The sequence below is a fragment of the Camelus dromedarius genome, chromosome 31 (assembly GCF_036321535.1).
Source record: "Camelus dromedarius isolate mCamDro1 chromosome 31, mCamDro1.pat, whole genome shotgun sequence".
Taxonomy (NCBI): domain Eukaryota; kingdom Metazoa; phylum Chordata; class Mammalia; order Artiodactyla; family Camelidae; genus Camelus; species Camelus dromedarius.
Genome location: NC_087466.1, coordinates 10654285 through 10673078, shown reverse-complemented (window position 1 = coordinate 10673078; position 18794 = coordinate 10654285). Strand labels below are relative to the sequence as shown.

The 18794-nt window shown below is 54.3% G+C and overlaps 1 protein-coding gene across 1 annotated transcript in view; it reads right to left on the bottom strand.

Annotated features, from left to right (window-relative positions):
* The window catches only part of DTX1 (deltex E3 ubiquitin ligase 1), a 35886-nt gene that overhangs the window by 16534 nt on the left and 558 nt on the right, over nucleotides 1–18794 (bottom strand). Inside the window, exons 2-3 of the mRNA XM_064481161.1 lie at nucleotides 17678–18643; nucleotides 472–1156 (exon numbers count right to left, since the gene is read on the bottom strand). Coding sequence (XP_064337231.1) covers nucleotides 472–1156; nucleotides 17678–17936 — 944 coding nt within the window. The 5' untranslated portion in view covers nucleotides 17937–18643. The remainder of the gene's footprint in view (nucleotides 1–471; nucleotides 1157–17677; nucleotides 18644–18794) is intronic.

Here is an 18794-nt window from a genome sequence, read left to right as displayed (position 1 = left end):
TGGAATCCACAAGTCTGAATTCCAGTCCAGGCTTCCACCTGGGTGGCCCTCAGAAGGTACCATACCTCTCCCAGCCTCAGTCTCCCAATCTGTAACAAGGGCATGGTAGAATTTGGGGGAGGGGGTAATAGATGAGGTGGTGTAGATAGAGTTTAGCAAGTAATAAACATGGACTAGACACCATTATTGTTCTTGCTGTGGCCCCATCACTTGTGAATTGCGTGATCTTGGAGATGTCAGTAACCCTTCCTCTGCTTCATTTCCTCATCTGTATATTGGGGATGATGGTGGTTCTTATCTCGTAGAGTCCTTATGCCAGGAGATACATGAGCGTTAAGGTGCTGAGTCCATGCTTAGCATAAAGTGAATACTTAATAGATGCTAAATATTACTTATGATTATTAGAATTATTGTAATTCTTTGTTCCTAGCCCCGGTGGGCAGCCACCCCTGCACCCTGGGCCCGGCTTACCCCGGCGGGATGGAGGCGCGTGCGCTCACGCCGGTGACGCGCTGGGGCCCAGGCCGGTTGAGGTTGTTCTGCCCCGGGGTGGGCGCGCCGCCGGGGCCGCTCGGACTCCGCGGGGGCGCCCCGGGGAGCTGCGCGGGCTCGGCGGGGCCGGCGGCGGGCGCGGCCCAGAGAGCGGCGCCGGCGAAGGTGGCGCTGGGGCGCACGGCGAGCGTGCCCGGCGGCCCTCCGGGCGGCTGCGGGGGCTGCGGCGGCGGCGGCGCGGGGGGCGCTTTGCGGCGCTGCGAGGCCAGGATGGCGTTGGATGCGGCGCGCGTGCTGTTGACCAGCAGGCACTGCTGGCACGAGCAGGGCTGGCCCGAGCTGGAGCCCACGGGCCACGACTGCGACTTGGGGATGGAGCCCACGGTGAGCGGATAGGCGAGGTCCAGGCGGCGGCGCAGGCGGCGGCGCCGGCGGGTCTGGCGGTTCATCTGCGACATGCTGTTAAAGTAGATGAGGTAGCAGAAGCCGAGCGACGAGAGGTCGAGCCACGGGTGCTGCTTCTCGTAGGCGTTCTGGATGGTGATGCAGATGTCCATGTCGTAGGCCGTCCACGCGCCGCCGTCGTTCTCCCATTCCCACACGATGCCCTTGCCCGGCGCCGACGACGGGTCGTAGAAGTTGCGCCGCACCGGCCGCATGGTGCCTGTGCTCACAAGGGGGACGGGAGTCAGGACAGGAGGACGGTTAGCATCCGCGGCCGGCGGGGGCAGGCAGGAGTGCGGATCAGGATGGGCCGGCCCGAGGGGCGGGGGACAACACAGAGGGTCAGCCCGGGCTGGAGGGGCAGTACAGGCAGGGGCGAGGCTGAGGGTCAGCACATATGGGGCGAAAGGAGTGCAGGGTGGGAGCGGAAGGTCAAGGAAGGAGGGGAGCGTGTAAGACAGCACGGAGCTGCAAATCAGCGAGTTGGGCAGGGGATGAAAGTTGCCCCCACCTCTCAGGGGTCTACACAAGCACCGAACCAGTGGCTGTCAACAGTCCTGGGGGGAAGGGCCAAGGGGGTGTGGGGGCTGTTCAGACAAAGAAGTGAGGGGAGCAGAGTTTGCACCTGGCGTGAGGGCAGGGATCAACAGGGGCCATGACCGTGCCGACACCAGTATCAGGCAATCCTTTCTCTCATTAGTTCACTCACTCAATTATTTGATCATCAATCCATCCATTAGCTGATTACTTCAAGCACAAGTTCATTTATGCAAAGGATCATTCTTTCATTAGCTCATTCATTTATTCATGCCTTGGGTCATGCATGCATGTGTTCCTCAGTTCATTCATTCAATAATTCTTTTCATTTGCTCATTGACCCATGCCTGCCTGCTGTCATTACACCTGCATTTATTCACCATTTCATTCATTCCTTCATTTACCACCATCCTGTTTTAAAATGTGCACCCCCTTTCCCCTCTCTCCTTCCCTCCTCCGTTTTCTCCATATGGTATACTTTATATTTCACATATTTATCTTGTTTTCTGTCTGTCTCCTCCCACTAGAATGTCACTGCCACAAGGCAGAGACTTTGTTTTATTCATTGCTGTATCCCCAGCGCCTGCACACAGTAAGTGCTCACTACGTATTTGCTGAATGTGTGAATGAATTCATTAGTTCAGACACTGATCCATTTTGGGTTTGGTTATTTTTATTCCTTCATGCCTTTTGCTACCCGTGCATTGGTCCATTCCTGCATCCCCTTATTTATTTCTTTTTTCATGTATCGGTTTGTTTATTTGATCCTTCTTGTAGCAAACATGCTGCCTGTCTGCGCTGTGGAGGGCTTCACTTGAAATGAACATGAACACCAGCCAGGTGGGTATTCATGCCTCTCACTTGAAAAACAGAGGCACTGAGGTTTTGCTCCCAACCTCTGCTCCATGTTTCTCAACTCTAGATGCTTCCTGAGAGCAAGGCTCCATGGACACTGGGTTAAACAGAGATAACCAAGGTCCAGGCTGCAGAACTTCTCAGTGCCTTTAGCCTGCTATATGCCTTGGGGCCAGTGTAAAGATACTCTTTTTCAGGGTTCACTTGGCACACTTGCAGGAGGGCTGCTCGCCTGACTGCTCCTCAACTGTGGGCAAGTCCCTTAAGTCTCCCTAAGTCTCGTGGCCCCATCTCAAAAATGAAGGTGATGCTAATCCATGAGCCACCCCTCCCCCCTCACACAGGGCTGCTGGGAGGATTCAGTGAGAACAGCCACAGAGCACTGGGTCTGGGTGGGGCACCAGGGCTGGGAGGCAGACTGACCTCATTTCAAGTCCTATCTGCCCAACTTTCCAGCTCTGTGTCTGTGGTCAGGTGACTCAATGGCTCTGAGCCTCAGTTTTCTCATCTCTAAAATGGGCACAAGCAGACTGTTCTTATGAGGTTGTTCAAAGAATCAATCAAGATAAATACTCTCTCTACTCTGATGATTCCAATATCCTCTCCCCCGACAGCCAGACTTGTGTACCCAGCTGCTTCCTCAGCACCCATCCCTGCAGGTCCCCCTGATTATCCCCCACCCCAAACCTGCTCCTCCTCATTGCAGTTACTGGCATCTCCATCCTTCCAGCTGCTCAAGTCCCCAACCCCCAGTCCTTGGACCCATCCCTGACTTCTTACCTCATACCCCGCATCCAATCTATTAGTAAATCCAGTTGCCTCTGTCTTCAAATACATCCCACGTCTGACTGCTTTGCCCTCTCACCACTGCACTGAATCTACCTGGTCCAAACCACTGTGTCTCTCCTGCCTGGGTCACTGCAATAGACTCATGACTGGTCTCCCTTTCTGCCGTCTATTTCCCAGATGGCAGCCAGAGGGTTCAATGTAAGTCAGAACACACTCTCCTTCAGCTCAAAATTCTCCCATGGTTCCCTGCTTACTTGCAGTCCAAGTCCTGGCCATGACCGACAGAGTTTGCCGTATCATCTATAAAGTTCCTACAAAGTCCCACGGGTCTACAGAGCCCCCCTTTTACTCAATCCACTCCAGCCACTCTGGCCTACTTGCTGCTGCTCAAACATCCCCACATCCCAAGCAATGTCCATCCTCAGGGCCTCTGCACCTGCTGTTTCCTCTGCCTGGAATATGCCCAGGCCACTCCCAGATGTTCTCCCAGTTTCCTCCCTCCTTTCTTTTAGGTCTCTGTTCAGTTGTCACCTCTTTGGAAAGACCTTCCCAGACCCCCCTTCCACTGGCCTCCCGCTGTCATCCTCTCCTCTTGCTCTGTTTCTCTACCGGGCGCTCAGCACTACCTGCGTGATACATTCACCTGCAGACTTTCTTTACTCTCTGTCTCCTCCCACTCGGCTGTTGGCCCACGAGGCCAGGGGTCCTGCCTGCTTTGCTCACTGCTGTATCCCCTGTGCCTAGCAAGGTGCCTGGCACGCAGTGGGTCCTCCCTACAGGGAGGCATTTCCATTGTTAATTGGCACAACCCCAGGGGGCTGGCCCAGGGGTGTGCAGCCAGATGGATGGGGACCCATCGTGGTCCATCCTGAGGCCCCCTTCTGCCCCTGCCTTGCTCAGGCCTCTCTCTCCTGGGCACAGACTCTATCTTACCTTCACTTGGGTCCCTACCCAAGGGTGAAACAGCTTGTCCTCTGCTCTCTCTTCTGTTTGAATCCCAAGGTCTACAGGCTACCGTGCCCCCTGTCGACTGAGAACTGGGGAAATTAGGGCTCAGAGCTGTTGCTGTAAAGAGAGAGGCACAGTGGGCCTGGGGTCCCCGGGCTCCCATAATGTTCCAGTCAATCATATGAAACCTTCCTCTGGGCTTCTGAGGCAGCCTCGTTCTGATGTCTGCTTTATCATTTTAATTGAGTGTACGCATATTGATTTTTTCCTTGACAGCGTTGTTCTTCCAAGGCAGGCCTGAGAGGGGATTAGTGAGAGGGAAGCTCCAGGATCCTGAGTCCTGGTTTTCCCCTCCCAGAGCCTCAGTTTCCCCATCTGCAAAATGAGGGCTCGTGACAGTTGACTTTCAGGTCCAGTGTGCCTGAAGTATCGTCATTAAGCCTCGTGGTAAGGGTTAAGGCACAGTGACACCTGGAAAGTGTAACCCCTAGATGGGAAGGGAAGGGGTGCAACTTTCTATATTTAAACCACCTCTGTGTGCCAAGTCTTGAGCTGGACAGGGCAGGCTCAGGGGTGGGAGGTGCAGAGTGAAATGGCTGAGAGAAACAACTCAGAAGTCTCACAGGCCATGTGCAAATCCTGGCTCCACCTATAGCCTCAGTGTCCTCATCTGTCAGATGGGGGTATTTATACCTACCCCAAAGAATTACTGTGGGACAAAGTAAGATAATGCATGCTATAGGTGCTTAGCAGAGCACTTGGCTATGGTAAGGGCTCCATGAATGTTAGTTAAGATGCTGTTATTACTACATACCTTACCCACATTTACCCTCTCCCAGCTCTTGTTCACTCGGCAAACTCCTATTCATGCAACAAAACCCTCCACATGCCCACCTCGTCTAGGAAGCGCTTTTCTGTTCTGCTGCTATAGCTAACACGTGCAGCTTTTTATTGCTTGTCTATCCTTGCACTGTCATCAAATTACTCATTTTTGTTCTTCATCTCTCTCAATAGTATGACTTTCAGGAGGACAAGTATCTGTGTTCGTGTTCCCACACCAGGCACAAAGCCTGGCGCAAAGGAGGTGTCTGCAACTGAACAGGCAACCTACTTGGCATAGGTCAGGGCTCAGAGAGACTGAGAAAGAGGAGGGGTTGTTCTTGATGGAGATCAAATACAGACTGGAGCAGGGACCAAAGCACGCACAGAGTACCCAGGGCAGGGGGGACAGGGTTCCAAAGGTCAGCGTTGGCCAGCTCTGCAACAAAGGGCTCTGGGAGCTCCTCCCGGCCAGGTCAGGGCCAGCCGGACCAGGCATCCCTCTCTCCAGGGCTCTATTTACCAGATATCGATTTTCCTGCCTGTTTACTGGTAGTTATTAAAGGCTGCGTCCCTAGAGTCCTTTTCAAACGAGATCGGAACCTGGAGAGCTGGAGTAATTAGGGCAGCTGCTGTCCTGCCCGCCAGGCCCCGCACCCCGCAGCGCCCAGAGCTGCCGGCCTGCCCACCCGCCCGTCCACCTCCCCGGCTCACGCTGGCGGGGGACCAGCCGAGGGGGGCCAGCTGGTTCCCCAGTGACCTGCCTGGGCCTCGATCTTGAGATTTCCAAGGGAGCAGCAGCAGAAACAATCTTTCTCCTCCCCAGTGGCCTTGGCCTAGATTTTCAGCCAGAACAATGGGTCTAAGATGGGGCTGGAGGTTCTTTAGCCTGGGAGACGGGAGGGCCTCAGACTGGTGGCCTGGACGCATGGCTGGTGGACTTTCTAACATCCACCAGCCCTGCCGGGTCCACTCCCCTCCTCCGGCCTCACAGGCACCCAGCTGCGCTGGCCACCCGGGTCTGCGTCCCCATGGCAGTTAGGAACCTGTGTCAAGCACGTACTATTCTGGGCCTGTTTCTGTGTGTGCTTTTGTTCTCTGTCCCCCCTACCCCCTCCTTAGTTACTTAGGAATGTTTGGTTGAAAAATTCCAATCTTGTTCCAGCTGAACTGAGGGGAAAGGGGTTTCGGCCAAATGTCAGCTGGAGGGTTGCAGGAGATGGGCCCCCGGAGACCGGGTGGTGTGGGGGCGGCCGCAGCCACTGCAGCCAGTGACCAGTTCATGCCCGGGGCAGAGACAACCAAAGAGAGATGGAGATACTGGAGGAGCGAGAGACAGGGAGAGACACACATGCCCGGAGAGGCCAAGATCAAAATGGGAAATGCTAAGGCAGCTACAAGGAGAGTCCAGGGGGTTAAAGAGACAAACAAAATCCTGAAACGTAGGGACTGAGACAGTCATGGACAGTCAGGGAGAACAAGGGGCCAGGCCAAGAGACAGGAAGGAGCGGAGAGGAGAGACCATGGGGGCCGACCGTTCTGCAGCAGTAACAGTAAGGCTGACGTGGCCTGAGTACCCACTATGTGCCAGAGGCTGTGCTCAGCACTTTTCCTGCACTAACTCGTTTCACCCTCACACGGTTCCTTCCAGGGAGGGACCAGAATTATTCCTGTTTGACAGGAGGCAACGGAGGTCCCAGAAAAGTGAAATCTTGGGAGGGTTGAGGATGAGGCTTGCTTCATGGAGTAAAGGAAAGGCCAGGATGGACGGGTTCTAAGGAGTTTAACTCAGTCAAGTGGTCGCTCAGCCTAGGATACCTCGAGCGACAGGGAACTCACCACCTCAGCTTTGCCCTCAGTTGTTTCGCTATGAGAGGTTTCTGCCTGGAGAACGTGGTCCTGGTCTGACCCCTCTGTCTGAAGGTTGGGTGTGTGGATGTCTCAGCCCCCATCTTTTGGCCTTAAGAAGAAGCTGACTTGGTGGAGAGGGGAAGGCCCTGAGCCCCTGTGACTGCTTCTTTAGCCTCCAAAGGGTTCCTCCCTGGGCTCAGCCATGATCCCCTCCCTCTGGGGGTGGCTTCCTGGAGGGAAGTGACCTCAGTTTGGGGGCACCCAGACCCTGACGGGAAGGGGTGCTCGTGGGAGGCAGTCATGGGACATCCTGTCAGGTGGGGGGAGTCCCGCTGCAGGCCGAGGCCTGTGACTGGGGGTTGGGCAGTGGTTGAACACCCGCTGGATGCTGGGCCCAATGAGGTAGTTTACTGAATCCTCCACCAATGCAGAAGTAATCATAACAACAGTCATTCACACTCAGGGGACATACTTTCATGGCCCCAGCCGCATGTTAACTCACTTAATCTTCACAACGGCCCTACAACGTGTTATCACCCCATTTTAGAGGAGAGGAAACAGAGGCACAGAATAGATGAGGAACATGCCCAAGATTACCTGCAAGGAAGTGGTCTAGCCAGAACCCATCCCAGGCCCCCTGGCTCCCTTCCCTGCTCTGCTCTTACTGGCCCATGTTCCAGAAGAGAAAACTGAGGCATGGAGGTTACACAGCGAGTAAGGGACACAGCTGAGGTTCAAACCCAGACTGCCATATGGCCTTCCGGAATAGCAGCCCTCTCCCTTAACCCCTGAGCTGATTATCTGCGTGGCTGGCCAGCTTCCTGACAGCAGTAGTGATCACCCTCCTGCTTTATCGAATTCTGCTGTGCCAAGGACTTCTGTGCACCGTCCAGTCTTCAAAACAGCTCTAGAGGTTTTGTGCACTACTGTTAGTCCCATTTGGCAGACAGGGAAACAGGCTCCCTCGGGAAGACTGGAAGCCCCCCACCCCGGGGGCAGTGGTAGGGCTGAGACTCGAACTGCTGTCTGTGGACCCAGGGAGCCTCCCCCTCCCGCCCTGTGATCAATAATCCTGCCCTGTTCTGTTTCCCTCCAAACTCTCCCAGGGGACTTGTCAACTGAGCCGCGGCCCATTAGCGGTTTCTGCACGTTTGAAGCTGGCCCAGACTCCCCAGGGTCTGCTGGCAGCCAGGCCAGGGCCGAGGAGAAGGGAGGGGAGGGGGTCTCCAGCCTCGCCTGGGGAGGCTGAGGGGCTGCAGGGCACTCGGAGAGGCTACCACTTTCAAATTGGTTTCAAAAGGCCCTGGCTCCGGAGGCTGCCGGCAGCTGCAAACTGGCTATGCCCACGTTATGGGCTGAATGTGTGGCTTCCCGGTCACCTGGCTTCCAACACACTTGGGCTCAGACCCCTGGCACAGAAGCAGCAGCTGAGAGAGGGAAAATGAGGGCGTAGGAAACAGAAGGAGCAGCGAGTCCTCTATCTCCTGGAGCCCTGAGCGGCCTTGGGCAACTGCCCTGATCCTTCCAAGCCTCTCCCTCCTCATCTGTGAAATACGCATTATCATCATCATCAGTGCTCACAGAGGGCCTACTATGTGCCAGGTACTGTTCTAAGTGTTTCATGTGTTAATTTTTAATCCATACAACCCTCTATAGAACAGGTACCATTATCATCACTGCCTTGTACAAATGCTGAAACACAGAGAGGTGAAGTGACCTGCCCCAAATCACACAGCTACGGAGTTATTAAGCCAGGATTCCAACCCAGCTGGATCTGAACTTCTCCCTACTTCCACTGCCACCACCCTGGTCCAAGACACCATTACTACTCGCCTAGACTACAGCAGCAGCCTCTGTCCTGTGTCCCAGTTTCCCTTCTTCGCACCCTGTGATTCATTTTCACAAGGCAGCCAGAGGATCTTTCACAAACTCAAGTCTGACCACATCACTCCTCTGCTCAACATCCATCAATAGCTCCCTAGTGCCTTTAGGAATAAATCAGTCTAAGCTCTTTAGCTCATCTTCAGGGCCCATCACAAGCTGTCTGCACAGCCTCACACTGTAATTGCACCAAACTTCTAGTTACTCTCTGAACGCACCGTGTATTTGCACATGCTGTTCCCTCTGTCTTGAATGTCCTTCCACTCACACCACTCCATTTTCCTCCCTGCTGAATTCTTACACAATTGTCATGGTTCAGCTGAAGCACTGTCCTCTTAAAATCTTCTCTGCCATCCTTAGGGAGAATCACTCCCTCCTTGGGACTCACATAGCACCTTGTACCCACAGTCCCACCGTTAAAGCACATAGCTCACTAAATGTTGAGGCATCTGCTCCCTCCAGCCTAGAAGCCTCTCAAAGGTTGGGCTGGCTTTCAGCCACCTTAGCATCCTTCCATAGCCAGAGCACAGGGATGTAGGCACTTGGAAAACGCTAGGTGAATGAATAAATGAATGACCAAATACACACAAGTGAACCTACTTGTGTACTACAAATGATAAGGCTGGAGGTTGCAAGCTGAGGGTGAATGTGATTTTGTTTTGGTCCCCATGCTATTTACATCTTATGCATATAATGACCAGGCATTTCAATACTGGGGTGGACTCACTCAGAACTGAGTTTCAAAAATCCCCAAATAGCCAAAGATGCAGCCACAAGGGTTGCCCTTCTTGGCAACAGTTAGCAGAAGCTGAGTCACAATCACTCCATCATGTTTTCAAGTATTGAGCACCTGCTGTGTACCGGGCACTAGAGTACCACAATTGAAAACCTTTGCCTTTCCAGCCACTGCACACAATCCTATTGGCTGCCCAGGCCCTGTAAGCACCTGAATTTAGGGAAACTGAGCCCCAGAAAGAGAAAAGGACTTGGCCAGAATTACCTGCAAATGTGAGACAGATCTTGACCCCAGGCCCCCAACTCCTATTTTCACAGTCCCAGGTGACTAAGACCTTGGCATGAATGAAGCTTTGTTCCCTAGAGGAGAGGAACCTGGGGAGGGCTCCTAGTGGTACGATTTCAGGTGAATCTTACACTTCCCCTGGCATGCTTTGCTTGTAGTCGGAGGGAGAGGGGACAAAGGCTTAGTGGCGGCGGGGCCCAGCCTGTCACTGGGAGAAGAGGTGGCTACGCTGCGGCTGCTGGCAGGACTGTCCTGGCCGCCAGCACGGCCTCCTTTGATTGCCTCCTCCTTTGTTCTGCATTTCAGGGCATTCAGCTCCAGGCCCAGCGCCAGACTCCCTCCTGTAGCCCATCACCCGCCTGCCACTACTGCCCGGGCAGGTGGAAGGGGTTGCCTGGAGCAGCTCCAGAGAGACGATGGGAGGAGCCCAGAGAGGGAGAGGTGCTTAGTCTGGGCCGCAGAGCAAGGACGCAGCCACACAGGACCCAGGGGAGACTCAGCACCCAGCCTGGCTGCTCCTGGGACCTCCAAATCAGAAGCAGCCCCACATCCCAGACCTCCTCGGTGCCTGGCCTCCTGCGTCATGCCCATCACTCCTACCAGAATAGAAGAGCCTTGAGGGCAGCAATTTGTATCTGTCCTGTTCTGCTGCTTCCCTAATGCCTAGGACAGTGTCTGGCACATAGTAGGTGCTCATTAAATTCCTGCTGAACGAATGAATACTGACCACAATTCCTTGAGGTAGGTACTGTGATTGGGCCCATATTACAGAGGAGGAAACTGAGGCTCATGGAGGGAGTGTGGTTTACCCAAAGTCATAAGCCAGTGCCCCCTCCCATCCCCACCCCACCTCACAATTACCAGAGGGCAGCTGGGAAGGGAACCTGGAGTCTGGGCCTCACCAACAAGGCTCCCTGAGGCAGCCAGTTCCAGATCTGGGGCCCATACTCTCAGCTGGTATCAGCCAGGGGCACCTGGGAGCTGGTGGGGGGGGGGGGTCTGAGTTGATTGGGAGGCTGGGGTCTTATAGGGAGCGACTGTCTTGGGACCTGGAGGCTGCCCTTGGGAGGGGCTACCACTGGGTGGGGTACAGGAGTGAGCAGAAGGAGGGAGGCCCAAGGAGACAGAGGTGTCAGGGGAGGGAGGCCTGGGAGGGCCCTGGGCACCCTTCTTACTCTGAGAACTTCACACTGAGGAGGATCCCACTGCCAACAGCCTGAATGGGCACCTCCACTGTGACCAGTCCGGCCCATCATCTCCCTATCCTGGCTCCTCCTCATTACCCTCCCATCGTGTCCTCTGTCACCTCCTCTTGAGAACCTTCATGCTTCCTCCTTCACTCCTTATCACCTTCTTCACCACCCTCCATCACAGCCTCCACAGCACCCCTGCTGATCCCCCATCGCGGCCCCCTTTATCACACCCCCCCCACTTTACCTTACCATTAATAGCTCCAATCATAGCCCCGATCACCTCCCCGTCCCTTCACCTCCCCCTCCCCTCCCCCACCTCCATGGCGCTCATCACCTTCCCTATCACCTCCCCTACTCCAGCCCCCACACTTCCCATCTCAGCTTCTATCACCTCCCTCCTCTCTAGGTCAGACTCTACATCTCCCTTGGACCGATGAGGATGAGGGTTGGGAGAGAGCAGGAAAGGATGGGGAGGGGAGCAGGAGGGACTGGGGACATGAGAGGAGAGAGAAGAGGCTGTGAGGAGGATTTGGTTCAGGATCTTTCACCCGCACGCCCAACAGGAGTGGTCTGAGCGCTGGTGGCGCTGTCCAAGGTGCTGGGCAGCCAGGCCTGGCACAGTGTGGGCCCTGCAGACCACCTGGATCTGAATCTCTGACCCATCTCTTCCTAGCTTGGGCAGGTGGCGCCCCACCCTCAGAGCCTCAGCTTTGCTTTGTATAAAATGGGCCGATGCCTGCTGGCTGGGAGGAGGGAGCCCAGATGAACTGTCAGGAAGTGCCTGTGTCAGCCCCTGCCCAGCCTGCTTCAGTTCTGGCCTCCAAGCACCCATGATTAACAATGCTGGTCCTGCAGCGTGGCTCTGGGTCCCCCGGGGCCTGGCCGCTAAAGGGTGACAGCTGGCAGCCCAGCCATGCCCACTGGGACTCAAGAGGCCTCCCTTTCACTCTTCACCTCTCCCCCTCTGTCACTGCCTCCCTTTCCCATTCAGGCCTGCGGTCTCCTCCAGGACCTTGCGGAAGCTGTTTCCTCCACCTGGAAGTATTCTTCAAACCATACAGACTCTCAGAGAACGCCTCTTCCAGGAAGTCCTCCCTCTCAGAGGACTCAGGCACACACTGCCCACATCACCTGGCCGAGGGCAACCTGTGTCTCTCCGAGGAGGTATTTAAATCTTTTTCCTACTTGAACATGAGTTGTAATTACATACAAAGTAATACTCTCCGTGTTTTTACTTACATTTTCTCATTCAGTCCTCATGACAACCCTCTCAGGTAGGGACTATTCTTATTCCCATTTTACAGAACAGGAATCTGAGGCTCAGAGAGGTTAAGGAGCTTGCCCAGGGTCACACAGCCAGCAAAAGGCCAAGCTGGAATTCACATCTATATCTGAGTCTGAGGGTTCATCTGCCATTCCCATGATATGTATCAGCCTTTGCCTCCACAAGACCCTGAAATCAGTTTGACAGAGGTCTTGTCCTTCTTTCTGAGTCCCTAGGAATCAGCCCAGGGCCTGGCACTAGGCAGACACTAATGACTGTCAAATAAAAGTGATGATGAATTTATGGTGTCAGAAGAGGCTCCAGGAGCCAGACAAGCAGCCAGAGGTGAAAGGATGGCTCCGTAATGGTGGAGATGCAGGCATTATGACAGGTGGTAGTGGGAGACACGCATGTGTGGATTTGTTGGACCTGCCGCCACCATGGTATGGACCCCACCCGGCCCATAGACACATCATCCTTCTTTCCCCTGGGGTCAGGCTCAGCCCCAGCCCCAGGGGCTCTCCAGGTTGTCTGGGAGAGGGTCCCAAGGGGTCCTTTAACCAGGGAGCTGGGCCCTGGAGGCCTCTGGGGTTGCACAGGCTGTTCCTGTTTTGTACAGTACCTGGCAATAAGCCCCAGCAGAGCTCTCAAGAGAGAAGGGGGAGGGAACTCTCTCAGCTGGCCAATGTCACCTTATACTCCATCCTTGAAACCTCCCTGAGAGGCGTGTGTTCCAGAGGACTGACTGGCTGTGTGACCTTGGGCAAGCCACTCACCCACTCTGGGCTTCTGTCGCTCTGTCTATATAACAACTTGCCTCATAGTCTGAATTCTGGCAGTGCTTTCCCTGGTGATAGCTACTCTTCCCTTTGGGTGGTCCCACCTAGTCTCCAACAGCCTAAAGATGTCTTCAGATAGGACGTTCCTATAAGGGCACAGGGCTGAGTGAAGCTCCAGCTACCCAGAGAAGGGGTGATGTAGGCTTGGAAGATGCTGAAACCAGCCACCACCTGTCACTCCAGCATGACAGCTGGGGAGTGCCAGACACAGCTGTGCTTTGAGCTGAGGGGACAGCAGTTGTGGATGGTTTCCAGCCCAGCCTCCCCCAGCCTCAGCTGTCCCATCTAAAGAATGGGCAGAAGGCTGCCATCAGTGCCCCTAGCAGCAGAGGGAAAAGTGAATGGGCATCACCAGTCAGTCCAAAAGGTGCCCCCGTTCCCCAGACATGTGAGTCCAGGGAGGAATCTGGAAACTGCCTGGAAAGTGACTAGGTCACATGTCTGTCCAGTTGTGGGGACTGGGTGGAAAATCCAGGGTCTGGGTGAGGGCCTCGGTGGCTGCTGGCCCAACAGTAGGTGGGAAAATGACTTTCAGGGAAGCAAACAGTTCCCAAATCTTTCTCTCACTCCTGATGGAAGCCAACACCTTCCCCCAAGACCCGTATGGCTCCTGGGCCCAGCTCCACTGCCAGCTGCCCCGCCCACCTGGACAAACCCCTAAGCCTTGGTCTTCCCATTTGTGAAACCTCAGTTTGGACGGCTCAAGACAAGAGAAGAGTAGGAAAGTTTTAGGGGAACAGCGCGTGGCGCAGCGGAAAGATTATCACCAATATCGCAGCACACATGCCTGGGAAGGGAACACCCGCCTTCCTTCTTGCCCCCCTCCCCCGACCCGGGCTTTCCCCTCCAGCCTATGCCGGTGACACCACCGTGAGCAATCTAACATCACGCGGCCCAGGGTCACAGCATTTTCCTCCACATGGGCTCCAGACCTGCAGGGCTTCAAAGGGAACCTCACCCTCTGTAGACAGCGATGAAAACAGCCCAGCAGGGGAGAGGTGAGGGGGCATCGGCTGAACAAACAGGAGCCTCATGGGACGGGGGGGGCCTAGCCCCTCCCTTGTGATCCAAGCCTGATACCTGGGTTTTCTTCCATTGGCCGCATGACAGGCATATAGACAGGGCAATTGTGTGTCAGCGGCATACAAGCAGGTGGGTGCTGTGTGTGTGTATGCACACCCATGTGCCCCTTGGCCCACGCCACAGGTATTGCACTATATGCCACTCTGCGTGTGTCCTGACACCAGCAATGTCCTACCCTGCGGGCAGGTTAAGAATATATTAGGGCAGGGGTTGGTGAACTGCAGCCCACGGAACAAATCCACCCACTGCCTGCTTTTGCACCGCTCACAAGCTGAGTGGTTTTTACGAACAGTTGAAAAATAAAAAGAGTATTTCATGACCCGTGAAAATGACATGAGATTCAAATTTCAGTGGCAGCAACTCGTTTTATTAGAACATAGCCACATTCATTCATTTGCATGCTATATATGGCTGCCTTCAAACTATAGCAGCAGTCAGGCTATAATGGCAGTTACAACAGAGATTGTAGGTCCCACAAAAGGTAAAATATTTACTATCTGACTGTATCAGAAAGTCTGCGGCTCTAATATCAGGGTGCAGTGAAGCTGGGGCATGCTGCTATCTCCCCCCAAAACTTAGAGTTCAGCTTCTGAGAACTTGTCGAGAATTTTACAACTGAAATATCTAAATAGAGGCTGTGTTCATTTCAGTACATATATGCGAGCTTTGGGTTTTACAACTTTATATTGTTTTGTGTGTGTGTGTGTGTGTGTGCATGTGTGTGTAGCACAATCTTTTCAAGATTTAGGACCTCCTACTCATCTCTTGTGCATCTGTAGTGTTCAGCACGTGCTAGGCACATGGTGAGTAACTAGTTAAGGTTTGTGAGATAAAATAACATGTGTGATTCTCTCCATCAAGTCAACAATCCTGCTAGCAAAGCAATGCTCTTGCCCATTTCATAGATGTGGAAACTGAGGCCTGGGGAGGTGACAACACCTGCTTGATGCTCTTCCCTGGACCATTAAGAGTGAAGACAAGTGATGTCGTTCCTTGACACTGTATTGTTCCTGGCAGAAGTGGGTGAGCACGTTATAACATGTCTGGTGGGAGACAGTTTTCCCCTTCCTCCTGCAGTTTTCCGAGCATCCTAGGTCCCCTGCTGGCCCCATTGGTTTCCAGGCCTTCCTCCCTCCCTGGGGGGTCTTGGCAGGCTCCCAGGAGCCAGTGGAGAGATGACTGCTTTTTTCCCTTTTCCTGCAAACAGGGGGCAGGTGTGGAGTGAACAGCCCCAGGGAAGGGAGAAGGGGTTACGGTGGGGGGAGTGACCGAACTTGAACTGCTGGGGGATCCAGCGAGGTTGAGCCATAAAAGGGGTGCCATTGAGAGTAAGGGGCCTGCTGAAATAGGGAATGGAGTTTGGGGAGCTAGAAACCCAAGTAGGAATGCTGGGAATAAAAAAGGATCCCTTGAAAGTGGGGGGGGGGGGATCAAAGACAAACAGGGCCAACTTGGCAGCCTTGGGTAGGGCTATCCCTGCTTCTGAGGACCACAAGCCAGGCCCTGGAAAGTTTCCCTACCCAGCACTAGCTCTGAACCTGCAGAAAACCACAAACATTGAGCCAAAGAGAAAACACACTCCTTCTGCAGTCAGACCCCTGCCCTCCCCCAAGAGATCGTTCGGCATAAACCAGAGAGAATGGGGCAGGAGACACCTACCACTTCTCCATCAGGGGTCTGCCTCTCTAGAAGAATGAGCATGAGGACTCGATGGTGACTTCCTCTACTCTCAGGATAAAGTTCAAAGCCCTTTTCATGGCAGTCCAGGGCTGTATGCACCAGTCTCATTTTGTACCACCTTCCTGTCATCCACTGCACTCCAAACCCAATGAACTTGAATGTCCTCTGCTCCTTCCCACCACAGGGCCTTTGCACTCGCTGCTCCCTCTGCCGGGAACACTGTCCCTCTCACTCATTCTTCAGATTTCTATTCAAACACCACTTTCTCAGAATAGCCTTCTGGGACCACCCCTAGACCAGGATTATTTCATGTTCTCAGACTTGCAACTGGTGACCTGCATAGATATTGTGTTTTCTTGTTCCTTGACTACACTGGGATCTCCAGCATAGGTCCTCCACAAGTAGACTTCTACTAAGGGCCTGTCTGTCTTGATCCTTGTAGTATTTTGGTGCTTAAGCACAGGGTCTGACACACAATAAATGATCAATGAGGGCATGAATGAATGATTGGCACCACTTTTGAACGCAGCTAATAACTGAAGTTCTGGGACACAGATGTAGTGAAAAGTAACACTGACAAACCATTTAATATGAATTCACCTGTGTGTCCATACTTGGTGGCCACTCTGTAGGTACCAAGCAATGGTCTACAGCAGAGTTATCCACTAGAACTTTCTGTGATGATGGCAGTGTTCTGGACCTCTGCTCCAATATGGTAGCCATGAGACACATGTGGCTACTGGGCACTTGAAGTGTGGCTAGTGGGACTGAGGAACTAAGTTTTAAGTTTCATTTAATTCTAATTAGCTTAGTTACATGTGGCTAGTGACTACAATACTGGACAGCACAGCTCTAGAGAGAAGGAAAGTGTCCTACTGTCTCAAAGTTCTGTCTTCTAAGGATTCATAGTTACTCCTTCAAAACTCCATCAGCTGGTCCTTGGGGGTGAACATGCCAAGGATTCTTTGGCAGCTTCCATGAGGCAGGAACTCACCATCTCCCACTACCCACCAAGCTTGTCACAGAGACCACCAGGCAACAATGACTCAGGGAGATCTCCATAGTGCTGGCGAACAAAATGCTGAGAGTGGGCCCTCACCATTTTTATCACCATCATCACCTATCACATGACCACCAAGACTGTCACCAGCCTCATTCTCTCCATCATTATCACTATCACACCTCTCCTAAGACCACCACCAACACAACCATCAACACCACCACCACCAATTCCACGATCCAAACTACCACAGGCATCACCACCAACACTATCTCCTCCATCATTACTACCCCTGCCATCATCAACACCAGCAACTCCTTCATCCCCCATCATTACAACTACCATCACATCACCCCAACATCACCAATACTTAGAGCCAGTCTAAGATACCAGTCAAGAGTTTTGGCTCTGGAAATCAACTGTCTGGGCTAACCAGCTCTGAGTTTAAATCACTCAGCTTCGGGGGGGCTCAGTTTCTTCATCTGTAAAATGGGACTCCCACTACTACTAATATAACAGTAAGACTAGCTGTGACCATTGGAAAAAGTCAAATGAGGAAGTAGACGGAAAACTCTTTTACTATAATGATTGAGTGCTAATGCTCTTGTAGGTTCTGTGCTCAGTGCACACAATTTTATTCAATCCTCACACAGCTGCGAGAGACACTGATCCATCCACTTTGCAGATGAGGAAACTGAGGCTCAGAGAAATGATGTAACTTTTTCCACAGCCCTACACCTAATATAAGAGGCTGGATTGGAACTCAAGTCTTAAATTGGACTAGGCTAGACTGTCCCTTTTTGGGTGGAGTGGGTTGGATCAGCATATTGGCCTCCCACTGCTCCTGGTTCCCTCCTCAAGGATGCCGGGGGCATTTCAGCCTCCCATCATGAAAGGTGATGGTGGTGGTGGTGATGGTGGTGGTATCTGTGTCTCCGCCTGGCCCAGGGGGTGGGTGGGGAGGGTAGCAAGTACACTCACCTGTGTCCTGGCGAAACTGGTGCATGGACTGCAGGTCGATGATGTAGGGCACGAGCTGGGCGTCCACCTGCCCCAGGACCACGGAACCACGGGCGTCCTCCTTGAGCACATTCTCGATGTGGTGGCACACGGTGGCCGTGTAGGGCCGCCAGCGGCTGTGCTCGTTCAGCCACTCCCACACCACCACCCGGGCCACGTTCTGCGGTGGGAAGCCCAGCCCGTTCACCGGCATCATCACACCCTGGCCTGGCCGTGACATGGCCGCTGCTGCCTCAGGGGCCAGGACCCTACTATTAGTGGCCCAGCTCCTCCTGGGCCTGGGAGCAGGCAGGCAACTTCCGCTCTCCCCAGGGGGCCAGCAAGGACTGTCCGGCCTCCTTTCTAACTCCGGCCCTCTCTGAGGCCCAGAGGCCTCAGTTAAAGGAGTGTGGGGTGTGTTCCAGGCTCCACGGACCCCTTCCCGGCAGAGCTGTCTCAGACAAAGGTGCTGCTCTGGAAGGCAAGTGTCTTTCTTATGCTGGGGAGAATGATGCTCTAAAATCCTTGGTTTCCTCAGCTCAGACAAGGGGCTGAGGCAGCCGCCTGTACTCTAGGTCCGGGCTCTTTCCTGCTGGTCTCCCGTTCTTCCTGGCAGCGCAGGGCCTGTCACCCAGGAGGCCCAGCCCCAGCCCGCGGCTCTCTGCAGCGCCCAGCCAGCCCTCTGCGCTCGCAGCTGCGTCCCAGACCCTGCGCCTGGCTCCAGTGGGGCTGCTTGCCTTGTCTCGGGTCCGCCTCCCCCGACGGCTCCCGCTGAAGGGGGCGTCCCTGTCCCCCTTGACCCCAATCCACGGGTCCTGGAAGGCCTGGGTGGCTGAAGAACGCACGGGGGAGGGGTGCCGCCGGCCTGGGCTGCGGCTCCGGAGCTGGGCTGGGGGACGAGGGGGGCGGGGGCCCGTGGGCACGCCCCACCCCACTCGTGCTCGCGACCTGCCAGACGACAAGACGGGGAGAGGGCCCTTTAAGAATAGAGCGCGGCACCCCCTCCCCCCTTCCCGGGAGAGCGATGGCTGAGAACAATGGGGAGCCGATGGGGGGTGCAGCAAGGGGGGCTAAAGGGGGTCGCCTGGTCGCGGTCCCT